This window comes from Cebidichthys violaceus, unplaced genomic scaffold (assembly GCF_023349555.1).
Source record: "Cebidichthys violaceus isolate CVI_PGR_0920_01 unplaced genomic scaffold, fCebVio1.0.p SCAF_85, whole genome shotgun sequence".
Classification (NCBI taxonomy): domain Eukaryota; kingdom Metazoa; phylum Chordata; class Actinopteri; order Perciformes; family Stichaeidae; genus Cebidichthys; species Cebidichthys violaceus.
In genome coordinates, this window is record NW_027176970.1 from 552,706 (window position 1) to 570,494 (window position 17,789).

The following is a 17,789-nucleotide window of genomic DNA, read 5'->3' on the forward strand; positions in this document are numbered from 1 at the left end:
TGCTGAATGAGCCAGGAGTTTCTATTGGTGGGTTCGACTTGGATCCTGGCATCTACTTCCACTGTAGAGGTTACCGTGATGATGGAGGTAAGTTGACATTATATTGCTCTGGTAGCACTTCACTTTGTTTTCATGTTGTTAGTGTCGTAGAGTCTCTTTTTTTAAAGAACGACATGAGGTGTTGTTGACATGAAGCTTCACTTTCTGCGTGCATGTAACGTAAGTCGAACCCACCAATAGAAACTCCTGGCTCATTCAGCAGCGTATGCCCCGCCCACTACGTCCAAACTCAACTCGTAGCTTTACGTTTTGGTTTTGGTTTTGGTTTTGAAACCGTAGCTTTTCGTTTTGAAACCGTAGCTTTTCGTTTTGAAACCGTAGCTTTTCGTTTTGAAAGCAAAGGTTTTCGTTTTGAAAGTAAGGGTTATTTTTTTTAAAGCAAAAGTTTTTTTTTTAAAGCAAAGGTTTTTGTTTTGCAACCAAAAATTGTAGTTTCATAAGCAAAACTAACAAATAATTTATTCTCAGTTTATATATTTTCACTTAGAAACTTGATTTTTGATTGCAGTGCGAGAAATTTGCTTTTAAAACATATTTTTTTGTTTGCGTAATAAAGACACAAATCTACCTTCATATGGTGGCCTTTCACACTCAAGAACATAAAAAGCCTCATTCATCTTCATTTGTCTCTCTGTCTCTTGTTCTTGTATGGGGCTGTCTTTCTGACGACAGGACATCAAGCAGTTTGTGGAGAGAGACGGAGAGCTGAAGAGTGTGCGTGTGTTTTTGTCTGATCCTTTTGTTCGCTGCATCTCCTGTGAAATGTGTTTCAGCTTTCTCCCACAGGAGAACCGAGTTGATGTTTTTTTTATTTCATCCTTCTGACAAAACAAACAAATAAGACAGAAACAGAATACAGGCACCTTCATAGTGTATCATATGAGGAAAAAGGGCTATAATCATTATATATGGCTGTTTGTTTTTCTTTCAGAGTATAATACAAGACAACCAGTAGAATTATTCACATATCTAACAACAAGTAACAAATTAGCAAAAACTTAATTATTCTACCATTAATTGTATCTACGAAATACAGTATCTATCTACACAGAACAACATGGGCATTGAAAACACACACGCAGATTATTAGTGTCATTTTATTCTCATGACAAAGAGAAAGAGTAGTAGAGGGAGGAAATGTAGCCGCGAGAAGGAGAAGCTGAAAAATGGGGACGTAGAAATATAAACACAGCTTGTATCAACTGTGTTCCTGCTGTATTTTCACGTTTGGCTGAATTGGATTTTTGAATCCTTGTGACAACCGTGACTCTGAAAGAGAAACATGCGCACACACACACACACACACACACACACACACACACACACACACACACACACACACACACACACACACACACACACACACACACAACACACACACAACACCATACCATCACACGTGTACTCGTCCACACGCTCACCAGTCACTTGTCCCTCCGTAACCTGGCGGCGGCTACGTCGCTCGGTGCCGGGTTGCCATGGAAACCAAAGTGCAAGGGTTGGCATGGGTATAATAATCTCATATGGAGTGTGTAACCCAGGTGATAGTTGCCTAGTAACAGAGGAATGAGAGGGGAATTGGGATGGGAGGCTACATTGGGTCAATGATGGCGATAAGCAGGTGTTTGGAGACGTACGTGTGCATGCGTGTGTGTGTGTGTGTGTGTGTGTGTGTGTGTGTGTGTGTGTGTGTGCCTCCTGGGCTTTCATGCTACTTACTTATTCTCTGCCCTGCACACACAAACACACAGCGTGCCTAGTCACCCATTTAAGTACAAGAATTTGTCTGATGTCACTAACCTACGCAGCATCATTTACTCCTGATGGTATTCAGTAAATGAGCTGCAGAGACTGACGTTAACACCATGCTATTTTGTGGTATTTTGTGGTACTCTTTGTCCTTCTTGTCCTTGATTCAGTAACAGCCGTGTTTAGGTGAAGTCGTATTTGTGGACACTATATGAAATTCATTAGGACTGGTAGGGTTAGAAGGTTGCTCCACCTAAATTACAAACAAACACATTTTCCTTTTTCATTTCCGTTATCAGTGCATATTTTGAAATTTGCCAACTGCCTTTGAGATTTATTCTTCCACTCCACTACTAATTAAGATGAAAGGAATTTAATTTATTATGCTTAAAGCATTGAAAAGCTATTTGGGTGAACTAACCCTTAAAAGAATTGACTTTTAACCTTTTTTTAGCCATAATAATTCTGATATGATAAAAATGTTTGTGGCTTCCTACAGCTGTGTTGTAACAGGCAGATAGTCAGTTTGATAAGGAGCCAGTGTACAATGATGGTTAGAGACTGAACCTTTGGAATAATCCAAAGACAAAAGTGTTTCAATGCTATATCCTTCCGCCAGTTAGCAGCCTTCCTGATGGATCAAACAAACATGTTTCACCATCAAACCCCCCCAAAAAAGTGTTGACATGATTGATTTTCTCTCTGTTAGACCTTGTACAGGTGTGTTTTAGAAGACCTGTATGAGTTCCCCACACTGGAGAAAGACCTGAAGGAGTTCCAGAAACTTCTGCGTCGCAGACAGTAAGCGTGTTTGTATCTGCACAAGTACTTTGTTCTCTGTATCGAATATGACTGCCTGTCACTGTGTGTGTGTGTGTGTGTGTGTGTGTGTGTGTGTGTGTGTGTGTGTGTGTGTGTGTGCGTGTGTGTGTGTGTTTTTGTTTTTCCATGCCTACCTGCATCCCTCCTCACCGTTGTGCTTATTTCTGTCTTTTAGCACTGTCGATGACTGTCCTCCAAGCCAAAAGGTAAGCCAGAGGGGGGGTGAGGTGGATTAGAGGGAATATTTACTACATCCATGCTGCTTGACTCTGCCAGCTAGATTTTAGTGATATAACCTATTATTTAATTGTATGTATGAAAATATAATTGTGGGGTTGGGGTCATTTTTTCCAAACCAGTCAAAGTAACAAGTTCCTGATTCTGTCAGCCTATGTTAGGTTCCAATCCCAGCATTTAAATGAGTCATTCAGGCAAGGGCTGGGAATCGTTAAATAAAATTACCATGCCAGTACCCTTAAAGTGATATTGATATCAATAGCACTTCATTTGTTGTTTGCATTTGATACCTATGTGAATACAAGCATTCAGTTGTTGTTTTTTGTATAGCCATACTTTCGAACGTGTTGGTGGCTTCTGCGGTAATTGGCTTTGTGTAAAACCATACAAATTGTTATTTTTTTCGCGATCAAAAAGGATAATTTGCAGGTATCTTTTGACTGGACAAGTTTTGATACAACTTGGTACTGGGTTATTTCGGCCCTATTTCAGACACTTAATTAAGCCCTGTACTGTAATGATTCAATCTGAACTGTATAGGTGTTGATACAAATGTTATCAGCGCATCGCTATACTCAGTGAAGTATAATTGCAGTATTATACACCTCCATGTTTCTTCTGCTCTCTGTCAGAGTAAACAAATGTACCAGCAGTTGAGTTTGAAGGAAAACTCTTTGCAACTCAGAAGTCCAGCGACTGATACTAGAGAGGGTGAGTAACAGAGACAAACACACTCGTACACAAACCACACTGCCCATGACTGTTCACAATTATGCATAATGTCAGACTGTGAGTTTTAATTTCACTGTGCACATGCAAATTGCTTAAATACAGCGTATTTTGTTGTTGTTTTTATCCTTCAGTACTTGACAAAAATTAACTCAAGTCTCTCTTCGTAAATACTTGAGTTTTTTTCTCTGCATCTGCTTTATTATGACTTCACATTATTTCAGTGTTTCTGTTTTAGCCATTTACAGTGTTTACAGTATATGAACAGTACATTCACTGACCTGTGACCATTTTCTACATATCTTTCAGTCATTTGTTGCGTGCATGTAAGCGCTGACTCCTACCTGAGTGTCCATGCACACCCCTCACTGGAGGCCCACGAGCTGCTAAGAATTGTGGGTCTGAAGGTGGACAGAGCAGAAGAAGACATGGTGCTTGCTGTGGCGATGCTCACTGGAGGTACACACAGAAACACGCAAAGAAATGCATGAAATAGTTTTGGTCAGTTTGGTCAAGTTTGCATTCGTAACGTGGGGTGGCAGAAACTGTATCTTTTTACCTCTGTCTATAAAAAACGTTTCTACATGACCTTTAGTTATTTCAACCATTGCAATTAGCTATTTCTATTAACCATTTATCCAATACTTTTAACTATTTCAACCGTTATTAAGTTACTTTTACTTAGAGTTAACTATTTGTTCATTACTTTTAGCTATCTAGTTTAATCATGTATCCACTACTTAGCTTTCTTTTGTTGGTTGAGCTACAATCCTTCCACGTACCCCTTGTCAACTGCAAAAGTGCACCCTGGGGTGCAAGTACCCCGTGTTGGGAATCACTGTCCTACACTCTTGGCTCTAAATTGTTATCATCATCTCTCCTCTGCAGAGCGGAGGGTGTTACAGCCCAGTGACTGTGCGTATTCAGAGTCTATGACCCCACAGGGAAAGCTTGTGGCCTGTCGCAGGGACCTCACTGAGATTCTGGTATGTAAATACTCTTTTGTTTGTGCTTTTGTCTTTCTGTAACACCTCCATGTTTCATAAGCATTCATAGAGGCTAAAGATGCAGATTGCAGGTTTAAAGCAAACCACGACCTCGCAAATATGTGATTATTTGGGCATTTACTGCCTCTGATATTGTCTTCTTCTGGCTAAGTCAGGCATGAACATGAATATTCTAAATCCCCAACTGACATATTTTCACAGTGTTACGATGAGTCATGCATTATAAGCAAGCCGGAAAGACTTAGGCCAGGTGATTGTTATTAACTCTGATTCAATAGGAGAGAAAAGGCGTGAGCCACAATTATTTTGTTGTTGCCCAACCGTGACAGCAGGATTGGAAAGTGCTGTATCAGGGAAAAGTGTTATTTTGTAATAGCATGTTTTTCACAGTGGAGCTTCAGCAGTTTATTCTTAAATAGTTTTGCAGTATTGGGCATTTTACGAACTGCAGTTCAAGGGATTTAGTTTTTCTTTTGGGATAGGTATATTTAGCAGCCTGTCGTTAACAAACCAGTAGATGCTCTACATTTGAACTATTTACTGTCCCGCTGGTAGGCAATATATAGTTTTGTTTAGCTTATTGTTTGCTGAGTTAATGGTCTATTGTCAGGCTCACAACTGCTGAATTTTAGTTACTGTGACCTGTAACCAGAGCTGTAAAGAACAATTGTGCTGGAGGAATCACCGCTCCCCTCTCAACTTTCAGTGCTGCTTGTATACAAACAGGAGGCACTTGCTCTAATGGCTCTTCGCTATATTGTTTCTTTCCCCTACAGGCTCATTGTCCTGTCGGTTATTATGAAGGGGACATATTGTTGCTATTGCTTATTTAGAGATAGCCCTATTCCTGTAAATAGACAGCCCCTGTGTGTGTGTGTGTGTGTGTGTGTGTGTGTGTGTGTGTGTGTGTGTGTGTGTGTGTGTGTGTGTGTGTACTGTACTGTATTTTTGTGTCTTTCTATGTGCTAGCTCAACTTTCCTTTTGTGTTTGCAGCCTCCTTTAACAGACAGTGCTGAGCTAAGCAGGAGGCCGGTGCGACTCCTAGGTATTAACACCTGGGACGTGGCAGCTGCTCTCACACACCTGGACTGGAGCCTCTTCAAATCCATCCACGAGGTATATATACACACACACACACACACTCAAATATATGCATGTGGTGTGTGCACATAATTTATAGTTAATTCATATTCATGGAAGAGATTGCTGGAACATGAGCATTAAAGATGCAAATGCTTTGCAAGCCTTGCTGGATCATGAGTACAGAAAGTCTTCTTGCAGCTCAGCGGCAGAACATTTTTTGTGAAAATCCTGAAGCATAGCACAGATGAAGACACAGGCTGCATCTTACACTGTTATGTGGATGTTACAGTATATTTAGGAAATCTAGGCAATGTTTTTTTATTCTCAAATGCTTCTTTTCTTTGTTTTTTATGATTGTAAATGGATTTTTTTCTGGGGAGTTTTTGACTATTGGTCCGACAAGATGTCACCATGGGCTCTGAAAATGGGACCAGATATTTTTGAGCATTCCTCTAAAATGCTTGATGTCTTTCGCTCTCACTCTCCCTCCCTCCACATGCAGCAAGAGCTCGCTTACTACACCCTCAGCCGTGTTCCTGGTACCGGCCACACGGCGGCGCTCTCAGTGCTGCTCCAGCGCTGTAACGAGGTCCAGCAGTGGGTCATGTCCGAGGTGCTCATGTGTGTGTCGCTAAACAAGAGAGTACAGCTGCTGAAGAAGTTCATCAAGATTGCAGCTCAGTAAGACCACACAGATACACCCTCTCAGAGATATACACGGATAAAAGCGCATGTATCAAACACATTAAGATTTCTATGCACTGTGATGCATTTGTTTTATTTTTGTGTGTCTGTAGTTGTAAAGCCCAAAGAAATTTGAATTCTGCATTCGCCATCATCATGGGTTTAAACACAGCAGCTGTCAGCCGACTCAACCAAACCTGGGAGGTAAGAGTTTGTGTTGCTGCGTTTAGTCTATTTATACAAGTGTTTAAAACTGGATTCTGACCAAACGCCTTCCTTTCAGAAATGTCCGGGGAAGTTCAAGAAGCTTTTCTCAGAGTTGGAGCTCATCACGGTGAGACTTTCATCAGCAGAGATGGAAATAGATGCAAAGCTAGAAATACGTTCCTCTTTTTTTTTTTATTTGATAATCTCTTCTCCTTTTCCAATGCTTTCCTTTCACTCTGTTTTCTCTCTTTGTTCCTCTTCCCCTCATCTTTCTTCAGGATCCATCTCTGAACCACAAAGCCTATAGGGAAGCCTTCAAGAAGATGAAGCCTCCCAAAATCCCTTTCATGCCTCTTCTCTTGAAAGGTATTATCTCTAACCCTCCACACACACACACACACACACACACACACACACACACACACACACACACACACACACACACACACACACACACACACACACACACACACTTAATTGCTTTTGTTGAAAGAACCGATGATAAAACACTTGTCCTCTGCTCTTAGATATCACATTCATCCACGAGGGAAATAAGACCTTCCACGACAACCTGGTCAACTTTGAGAAGCTGGTAAGTTGAGTCAGTGTTTGAGTGTCACACAGACAAGGCCACATATTAAAATGATTAAAAAAGATTATTGAAATTAGATGAGGGAAGCGATTGTTGAAATTGTGATCTAGTGACTATCTTTAAAGACATCATCTTGGATTTTGAGAAACTGGGATGGACTTTATTATGTTTAGACATTTTATAGACCAGGCGATTAATCAAGAAAATAATCCTTAGTTGCAGCCGTTATAGTAAGTGCTACGGGGCAGTAAATATTAGATTGTGACTGTTTGCTATTGCACCGATGCAACATGTCTTCTCCTAATCCAACAGCATATGATCGCAGACACAGTGAGAATGATTCGCCACTGCCAAAGCGACCAGCTGGGTGAGTCTTCTCCCTTCTGAGTGAATTCTGTTGCAAATTATAAGAAAGGCTGACCTACACGGGGCTCTACAGGCTCCTCCCTCTTGTGAAGTATTGATGCTCGGATCCATTCACTGTGAGGAATCTGACGCCGCCTGATGCTGAGCTAGTGTACTGCACCTGTACCACTCAGTCCCCTCTTACAGTTTCTAAGCAACCATTTCTAGACTTTTCTTTTACTCTCTTTATATGGCCATAATACAGTTTGTGTTTGTACCGAATGTGTGTGTTCTCCAGCATTGAAAACTCTTTTGTGTGACTAATGTGCGTGTTTTGTGTCGGTCTCTTAGGCAACGAGGTAATTGGGGTCGACAGTGCGGAGGTGAGGGCGAGCGTTCATTACCTGCACATTATCGACAATCAACAGACGCTTTTCGAGCTGTCGCACAAGCTCGAGCCACGTGCTTAAAGACAAACACAGACACACACATCCTCATAGACGCACAAAACACACTGGACACAGTGGAAATGCTAGCACCGAGTACGTGTGACAGGGAGAAGTCCACCCACTGACACATACACTGCAACAAAGTCACACCACCAGCCGGCGTGCCAAGTGGACAATAAGGTGCCATCACCATGAAGACAGAGCTGCACTCTGCCTGTTCTCTAAAGGCTTTATAACACTTATCCGGCGTTTATAAAAGATATATGGTTAAAAGATTTAAGTCCGTACACGCTTCGTGAAGAGATGCAGCAGCAAGGCGGAGAGTGACAAACTGAGACGGAGAGAAAAGGAGGCTGTAATTCGTTTGTACAGTATCTATTGGACTGAATAGTTTTGTTATTGTGATAAGCTTTTGGTTATTTATGGGCCTGTTTAGCAGGTGGAATGTTTCTTTATTTCCGTCTTTTAAGTCTCGTCCACCCCCCTGGAGGCCAACAAGGACTTGACAGCCTCTTCATCAGTTACAGACACAAAGTTAGATGTGTTTATTACCTGATGGCCACAATCTGCCCCATTACTGGTCTCACATAATTTCATCTGCATATCAAATACCTGCCTCATGATGCATGCACATCCAGGATACATGCCATAGTTATTTAGGTGTATGATGTGGAGCTTTTTTCTGGTTATTGTGTTGTAGCATATTATGTAAAGCAAGCAGCAACCAGGGCCGAAACAGTTCAACACTTCAACATACCCACATGTTTTCACCTTTTCTCACTGAGGCTTTTACCGAAAAAATGTGCAGCCTCGTGAGTGACAAAAGGTGCAATGTCAACAGTGTCTGGCATGTGAAGGAGGCTTTGTGAGAGGTTTTTTATTGACTGACTGTGATGTTGGAAACACTTGAGCTCTCCTGAACATGCCATAGTTCATAAACTGTTGATAAATAGTGAATGGTTTTTGGTTCACCTTTACGTTTTAGGGTCCTGGTTGACACTCCTCATGCACTCTTCTGATGAGGATCATTTTACATTGTATATAATATGGACCTATATATTTTTCAGTGCCAAATGTCACAGTGAGTCCTGCAGCATAGACGTACTGTAGATCTCTTGGTTTGTTTAGCAGTCTGTTTGTTTTTACCGCAGAATTTGATTTCCTTGATTGAGCCCTGGAATGACGTCTGATCTGTGATCATGTAAAACAGATCAGACTGCTCGCAGAGATGCTTTCTGACATTATGATGACTGATTTCAGGGTCCGTGGTGTTGCTATGGAAACACAGCCCCATCATAGAGCTATTTTTCTTTTCTTATCAACAGATAAGTTAAGCACCACAGACCTTTGTAAAGACATAGCTTTAATCAAGAAAATCATGTTCATGTGGACATTCATGGTCATTCTTACCGACTGAAAATATCACTTCATTCAGAAGTGGTCTTGTGTAAACTGTCTGTTAAAGCCAACACAGGGTGTGGACAGAATAATGGAAGCACAATGGCACAGGCCGTTATAGTAAGTCTCTTAGGAGTTTTACAGCTTTGATTCACCCAACTATTTCACTCTTAACATCCTTTCTGAACCAAACAGATCCTCAAAACAGCTTCCTGTTGACATTGCCATGACACGTGTAAAAACATATATTTGTTATTCAAATCACTGAGGGACCAGTCTGTCTTGTTGCTAGTCTCAGTCTGTAGTCACCAGGAAAGAAGACGCTCCCTCTAAAACCACAACATCCCATCTGGCAGACCTTTTTAGTGTTTGTGTTATTTTGCCCTGTATGTGTTTGTGCATAGCCAGTCTCTTCAGTGGTACATTTCTGCTGAGTAGGAGGAAACATCCAAAGGCAAGATAAATCCTGAATGTTATGTAGCAGTGCATGTCCTGCATTGTTTGGATAGTTATAGGTGCAATACAGTAGAAATGTTGTTGCCGCAAATGTCATCATTTCAACACTTAGCCTTTCAGAGCACATAGCTGCTTTCTTCTGCAGATCACAATGAATCAAATGGACAAGGGAGGACTGGGATTTCCCAAACAGCTTTAGCGCCAAAACATCTTTTGAACCATTTAATAGAAAAAGATCAGAGATGATCTCAAGACTCGCTTCTAAATATAATCAGTGTGTTATGAGCAGCTTAGTCACTGTGCTGTAAAAAAACAGACTCTAACCTGTTGCCACCAACACATCTGATGCTCTGACCATGAATGTGGAGCCAGTTTTGTGGACACTGTTATGGTCAACCAAATTGATGAATACATTGAAAGCTTACTTGAAAGCGTACTTGGGCCATTTAAGTATTTGATTGTATGTGGATGTAGGAGTCAGTGTTACATGTGAATCTTGGAGATTGTTTCCCTCCAGGAGTTACTCATATCCACAAATATTTCATAAACCATTGAAGATTATAAGAATAACATTGATAAAAAAAAATGGTGGATTTCCCTCTTTAAAGGGAGACTATGTAACTTTTGCTATACGTCTACATTTTGCTAACAGTAGCCACCATCGGTTATACCAGACCAAGTAAAGCTGTACTGTAGTAAAACTCCTGAGTGTGTTGACTTGAGCAACAAGTTGTTTCATTGCTTGTAAGGTACATAGTCTCATTTTGAAGATGCTTTCTGTGAAACCAAGTCAGTGATTCTTTGGCTGCTAGAGCTGATAAGTCAGAGCCATGGTCTGTTGATATCCAGTGTCATACAAAGGCCTTGTGGTAGTCATTTTACTATTAACCTGTACATGACGCACACATGCACAAGTACACCTCTGCTCATTGTGTTTAAAGAGCAGTATAATTGTGCTATATTACTTATTTATTGTAACATATTGTTTATTTATGTATTTTTGAGGTGACAAAAGTTCATGTGCCATGTCCAGACGTTCAACAATGTGTCAGTTCATACTTGAGAAGACAAGTTTGTGGTTTGAAGCTGCAACGCTGGAATGTAAAAGTACTTGTAGTTCTGTTTTTCTGGCCATTTGAGAGCAGCAGAAGAGCAAGTGGGTGAGATGACGCTCTTCTCTTTTCTCTGGTGTCAAATGCTCTGTCGGACAGGAAGCCAACAGGAAGGTGTATTTAGTGTTCTATCGACCGTAGTCATGACTGTAAAGTTACGTTTTTTTCAAAGCAATGTTGTTTAAAACCTGTTTGCATGTTAAAACAAAAAACACAAAGGTCACAATGCAAGATGGGACACATTGAAGGCTTTGTACTATTGTAATATTGTTGATGTGTAAATATATGCCCATGTTTGGTATGTTGTTATTATTTATCAGTTGTAAATGAAAAATTGGTCAGTCACAAAGCAATACGTCTCCCCTCGTGTCCCCTCAACCTTCTGACAGCTGAAGCCACATGTCTTTTCTAAAGCAGCGTTTTACTATGTCAACATTTGACTGAAATTAATAAATTATAGGTTTTATGTGACATCTCCGAGTGAGCTTGTTGTCTTTCTTTGGCTTATGTTCAGATACTGTGTAGATGTGTACAACTGAAAGTGTTTGCCAAGTGCATTTGACCACTGATATCACACCAACAGAGCAGACATCCTCTGTGAAACATATAAAATAAGGTTGTTGAGTTGCCTTCAACATACAAACATTCCTAAAGCACATGGTCTTATCTTATCACTTGATGCTGAGAAGACCTTTGATGAAATAGAGTACTTGTTTAGTATCATTCTGATCTTGGGGAGTGCCTCGGTATGGTTTTTTAGTGTTTCTCTGTCCCTCTCCTGCCGTGTCCCCTGTTGGTCTCTCTGTGTTTGTGTGTGTGTCGTTGCTATGAACCTGGATCCCTGTTCCCCTGAGCACCTGCCAGCAATCGGGAATGGCATCTCATACGGTTATTCTACAACATATTCCTCCTTCTGGGGGTCTCTTGACCCCCACTCTGACCTCATATACCCTTCACCAGACTGATGGAAATGTAACCCAAAATATTGATCTTAATCAACAATATCAAGCCAGACGCCTCCTTTAAAACATAACGCAAGTGATTATACAAAATATACTGAATCTGGGAATGATTCTACCAAGTAACTATATCAATGATATATGCTTGATTATATACCAATACGGAACATTTGAATTAGTAACACAATTCAGATAGCGTCACGCAATACTAAGGTTCACTTTCATATAAGGGCGAAAAAACCTGCAGGTTGCTTTACAGGAAAAACTCCCGAATGGTCCGTCTCCGCCTAGCGACCACCTTTCTGGCACGAAGTGAACCTGTCTCTGCTTACAAACATGCATTATCTTATACTTCACAAATTTTAGTCCATACAAAATATTAAACCATATACCGGTGCCCATTAAATGCAAAGTACATGACAAAACTCAGTTGGATATGTATCTTGGCTGTAACACTGATGCATTGATTATATGAATCATGAATATGAATTATGAATATATGTGAATATATTTTATAGAAATATCTGTATTCAAAGCAGTCAGTGAAAGTGAGATTCTTTGGAATGTGAAAGTCTGTCGGAGGGATGACGCCTGGTGTTGGTCTCCCAAAATCTTTATGGTGTAAATATGTTGTAGAATAACTGTACGAGACCTCATATAAACTGTTACTTTGATCCCAGCTTGTATAAGCATGTCTAAAAGATAAACAGAGCATGTCCCAGAAAAGTACACACCAACATCATTTGACCTACAAAGAGTGTCTACCTGACTCAGTCAGGAGAAAGAGGACATGACATGATGAGAGGACCAGATGTGTTTTCTATTGGTTCAGTCAAATGGATTTGATTGGTGGACTGTAACGTAAGGTACAGTCCACTGAGCCCTGTCCGTTTTTGGCACCAGTGCAGGGGAAGCTCAGGCTTATTCCTCCGTACTGTTCCCACCATGTACAGCTTTCTTTTCAGCAGCTGCAGGCCAAGGGCATGTGAAGTAAAGAAGTTGTCACAGGTGACACCCAGCTGGGTCCTCTTCCTCAGATTCTTCCTCTTCAATTGATTCTTCCTCTTCATCATAATAAGTGCATTCCTCCACTTCTGACACTTCTTCCATTTCAGCTTCAGATTCTACCTCATCATCATGTTCATCATTTTCCTTCACTTCATACCCTTCTTTCGTTTCTGCAGTGGGCGATGTGGGGGCTTCTTCAGAGGAAGAAGTAGCATGTGGTCTGTATGTTGGATCTATCACCTCATCATTATTTTCCTTCTCTTCTGACCCTGAATCCTCCTCATCAGTTGATTCTTCCTCCTCATTATGTTCAGCATTGTCCTCCTGGTCATTCTTTTCCATAACATAGTTAGAATTAGCTCACAAGCCTCCTGTGCAGTATAGAGCTTCTGCCTCCTCATTGTGCTGCCTGTCTCTCTAAAATGTGAAATGCCCCAACACCTGTGAGAAAATACCTTTTGTTGTTGTTGTTGTTGTTGTTGTTGTTGTTGTTGTCATAACCATTGCTTGACCCCACACATATAACATCCAAGATCAAAGATGTTTTGGAAAGCAGTATGGTGTGACAATTTGCCCAATTGCACCACTTTGTGCTGCGGAGTCTTTTTGACCCCAGAGGACAACAGAAATTATTAAATTCAATAAATCACCCATAACTCAATCAAATTACTTCCAATTTATTTTAATCATTAAGAGCATAGTATTGAACAACCCCCATTATTTTCAGACCATTTGATGAATAAAAAAGATATTTTGACAGCAAAGATTTCATTTGGGGTCAGAATGACCCCAGGACAACACGAGGGTTAAACAAACACTAGAGGTGTAATTATTGTGCCAGAGTTCTGTCAATTAATCGTTATTTCCATGTTTGTTCCAGACTCTGTGTAATAGTTAATATTGGAAAAGCAGCTGTTGCAACACAAGAGCACTGCCTGTCCAGCATGAGGATATCTAATTATGTAGACCCAACTGATCATTTACTTCAAACTCGCGTAAATAAATCACACTATTGTGAGTTTGAGCAGCATAAAGTTTTTATTTAGTGTATGTGTAACAGAGGCAGCACGCAGGACTGGAGCAGTAAACACTCAAACAAACAGTTGCATTTTTAAATATTGTCCCACTGTGACTTTTTGGGGGGTAAAGTGAAATAAAGTAATATTTGTTCCACAAGCATTCATCACCATTTCAACACTAAGCTAAGATCATACTGAATCAAATGAACAGGAGAGAACCGTGATTTTAGACCATCATTGATTCATTACAAGACAGAAGTCAAAATGGATCTTGAGGATTTAAACCAAACCAAACTGTTATGAGCAGCTTAGTCCTTGTCTTTGTTTTAAAAAGTATTTTTCAAAGACAGACTCTGATCACTTATCACCAACACAAAGAAAACTTCTTCTGGCTCGCTTTGACAAAGCTTGGAGGAAGGTTTTACTAAAACCCTTAATTTAGTCTGGCTTTAAAAACACAGCTTTTTACCTCAGATGGTCTTTATCTGTGAGGAAATTAAAACAATGCAATTATACTTTACAAAGTATTGTAATAAATTATGGGATTCATGCGTCATCTCTGGGTGAGCTGGTGGTCTTTGGAGACGTATGTTTACTGTGTGACTGTGTACTGAAAGTGTTCGCCAACTTCAGCTGACCAATAATATTGTGCCAACAGTGAAAACACCCTCTCTGAAGCCTCTATAAGAAAGCAGCCTGTCACCTGTCTCGATCTCATTCAACGCTGCAGATCAAATCCAACCAACACAACAACCCTCATCCTGCTCCTGTGACAGAGAGACGCCAACATGCTGCTGTTCCTCTTCTTGTTTGGTCTGGCTCTGGGGGCTGTGACTCCTTCTGATGATCTTGGTCTGGCTCTGGGTGCTGTGACTTCTTTTGATGACTATGAATTGACGCTACAGCAGGGCAACTGTGCCGCAATGTGGTACAACTTCAACGGCCGCTTCTACAAGTACGTTGGCATACATTTGACCTGGGCTGATGCAGAGCTCCACTGTGTGTCAAAGGGAGCCAACCTGGTGTCAATCCACAGTCTGGAGGAACAGAAATTTGTCAAATCCCTGATCAAGAACTCTGACCCTGCTGAGGGGAAGACCTGGATCGGACTCAGTGACATCCACAAAGAAGGAACATGGATGTCATCTGATGGGTCTGCAGCCAACTTTTTCTATTGGACCAGTAGACAGCCAGACAACGCCAACGGAGTTGAACACTGTGTCCAGACCAACTATCCTGGAGAGCTGAAATGGAACGACGACCCATGTTCACGTACATTTCCCTTTGTTTGTGCATCTCGCAAATGAGATGTATACATATGTCTGATTGAACTGGTCACTGTTCACTTGTTGCTCTGCTGACATGCATTTTGGCCTCTACAATAAAGACACAAATGTTCACTTATATGTGTGTTAGACTTTGTTTCACTAACCTTAATTTTGATGTTAGATATTGCAACACGTGTAACTCCTGTGGTTGATCAAACTGAATATTTCCACACCTTTTTGATAATCTCCTAATTATAATAAAAAACAAAGCCACATACAGTAAAAATGACATCTTAATCCACATATTTCACCTCTCTATGCATCAACCACTACAATTTTAAAGCAATAATTGTTAAGGTCCAGTCAGTTCTTTCCTAACTGCCATCTAATGACGGCACCTCGGACTCTCATTAATCTACGCTGCATTTCTTCTCAAGAAAATGTGTATTATTTCATTGGATCCATGGAAAACCTAACACACTGTAGTAGTATGAGTTATTCAGCGGTTTTCCAATGAAAAGCTAGGAGCCAAAATAAAAGGACTTGATCCAAAGAGCAAACTAAATCTTTCTTTCGAGTTATTGCTTGTCTTTGATTTCCTTGTTTTCATTTTAGATTCCAGATTAATTTTGTATCAAAACACTCCTCACACATCTTTCTCATTGGACTTTGATTTTTTTTACAATAGATAATAATTTTTACATTTTACTGTAAATAATCAAGACACATGCACTCTTCAGAGGCGAATGTTACATGACCCTGCAGCATATAGACTGTAGAGTTGTGATAAAGACCCAACTTTAATCTTATGAGCAGCTGTATCCTTGTCTCTGCATTAAAACACTTAAAACAGACTCTTATTCCTCGTCACCAATACTTCCCTGAATCTAAATGAAGCCAGTTTTAAGGACCTGGTTAAAGCAACCCATGCTGATAAACTTACTTGAGCCATCTAAGTAATTTATTTGAAAATGTAAAGTGTAAATTCTGAAGACTAAAGAAGTCAGTTTATTGTACGTTTGCAGTTATACATGTTAGTGTTGAGATCTTTGCTTCTCAAGAGTTATTTTTGATCACAGTATTAGACAAACCATCCAAGATTATAAGAGTAATATTCTTAAATTCTGTGTATTCTATTTTGAGGTGACACAACTCAATATGAGGTTCAACAATGTGTCAGTTCATTCTAGAGAAGACAAGTTTGTGGTTTGAAGCTGCAACGCTGGAATGTAAAAGTACTTGTAGTTCTGTTTTGTGGCCACTTGAGAGCAGCAGAAGAGCAAGTGGGTGAGATGACGCTCTTCTCTTTCCTCCGGTGTCAAAAGCTGTAGCTGTTTTGTTTTATTTTTATCTCTGACGATGTTATATTGTTGTCATGTTGCTGTTATTACATAGTAGAATTATTATCACTATTATTATAATTACTGTTATTATTATTATAAAGGAAGGAAAAAAGGGAGAAAAAATAAAGGGAAAGAAAAATGATAATAAGGAATATACACAACCTCTCAACCATTTGTTTGTTTATTTATTTTTCTTATTTTTTATGTGTGTTCATTTTAATGTAATTTTGATGTGAGAGAGAGATAAAGCAAGACCCGCAGTGTTGTAACTAAGTCTGAAAAATAAAACTTCTAAAACTTTCCCCGAAATGTGTCTGTTAGAGTTTATAGAGGAAGATTTTAGAGGAAGATCTTAAGTATCAAACACAACCGTTCATTATTAAAGACTGCTTTATTGGTCTGTCGTATTTTTTTTAACTAAGCAAGTTTACACCGGCACCCACCCCATGCCCAATGTATGTGAATAATCACATGATATTCATTTTCAGGCGTTTTAGTCTGGACGGAGATCATTTCGAAAACGATTCTGAAACGCTGTGTGGACGGAGATCGTTTTAAAACAAATACATATTAGTGTGGATGTAGCATGTAGGATGCACCCGCATTAACCGTTAACAGTAACAGTTTTCTTGCTCACATCAAGGAATTAGAGTCACTGGGTGTTGCTGCTTGTGTTAGATACTGTAGATATGAGAACAGCACATCTGTTGCAAACACAAGTACACTTTCTGTTCAGCAGGAGAATATCTAATTAGGAACACAAACTCAACATTTACTACACACTCACTTATGGCAATGAAATCTCACTGTGAGTTAGAGCAGCATAAAGCTAATAATAAGTGTAATGTAGATGTACTTTTTAATTAGTATCTCCCTCAGGGTCTGTGGAGGGTTAAGTGCAATGAAGTATAAATGTTTGTGTCACGGTCTTGGGTTTCTTTTTAGTTGGTTTCTTGTTTTATTTTGAACTTCCCTGCCTCTTGTGTCCTGTGTTCACTTCACTTCCTGGCTTTGTACGTTTTCCCGCCTGTGTGATTGTCTTGAAAAAGAATGAATGGGATTAAAAGAGAGTTTGGGTATCCAGTCCTATGATGGTGAAACAACAGCAGTGAGAGATGAAGAGAAAGCAGAGATGTTGGCAAAAACCTTTGTTAAAATACATAGTTCCGATAATATTAGTGAAGAGGGTAGGGGGGGGAGGGAAACTACAATAGCGGAGAATGAATATTTATTACAGCAAGAGGAAGATACTAATGATCTG

General features: G+C 40.0%; 2 protein-coding genes across 2 annotated transcripts in view; both read left to right on the plus strand.

Moving 5' to 3' along the window:
• The window catches only part of rapgef5a (Rap guanine nucleotide exchange factor (GEF) 5a), a 45,538-nt gene extending 34,136 nt beyond the window's left edge, over positions 1-11,402 (plus strand). The window contains exons 14-26 of the mRNA XM_068702554.1: positions 2,519-2,610; positions 2,807-2,837; positions 3,501-3,579; positions 3,907-4,056; positions 4,486-4,583; positions 5,599-5,721; positions 6,191-6,369; positions 6,486-6,576; positions 6,656-6,706; positions 6,858-6,945; positions 7,107-7,171; positions 7,484-7,538; positions 7,868-11,402. Coding sequence (XP_068558655.1) covers positions 2,519-2,610; positions 2,807-2,837; positions 3,501-3,579; positions 3,907-4,056; positions 4,486-4,583; positions 5,599-5,721; positions 6,191-6,369; positions 6,486-6,576; positions 6,656-6,706; positions 6,858-6,945; positions 7,107-7,171; positions 7,484-7,538; positions 7,868-7,986 — 1,221 coding nt within the window. The 3' untranslated portion in view covers positions 7,987-11,402. The remainder of the gene's footprint in view (positions 1-2,518; positions 2,611-2,806; positions 2,838-3,500; positions 3,580-3,906; positions 4,057-4,485; positions 4,584-5,598; positions 5,722-6,190; positions 6,370-6,485; positions 6,577-6,655; positions 6,707-6,857; positions 6,946-7,106; positions 7,172-7,483; positions 7,539-7,867) is intronic.
• A 2,337-nt stretch (positions 11,403-13,739) lies between these two features.
• LOC137866558 (lactose-binding lectin l-2-like) lies at positions 13,740-15,321 on the plus strand. The gene has a single exon (XM_068702546.1). The coding sequence runs from the start codon at positions 14,706-14,708 to the stop codon at positions 15,222-15,224; it is 519 nt and encodes a 172-aa protein (XP_068558647.1). The 5' UTR covers positions 13,740-14,705; the 3' UTR covers positions 15,225-15,321.
• Positions 15,322-17,789: the final 2,468 nt, after the last annotated feature.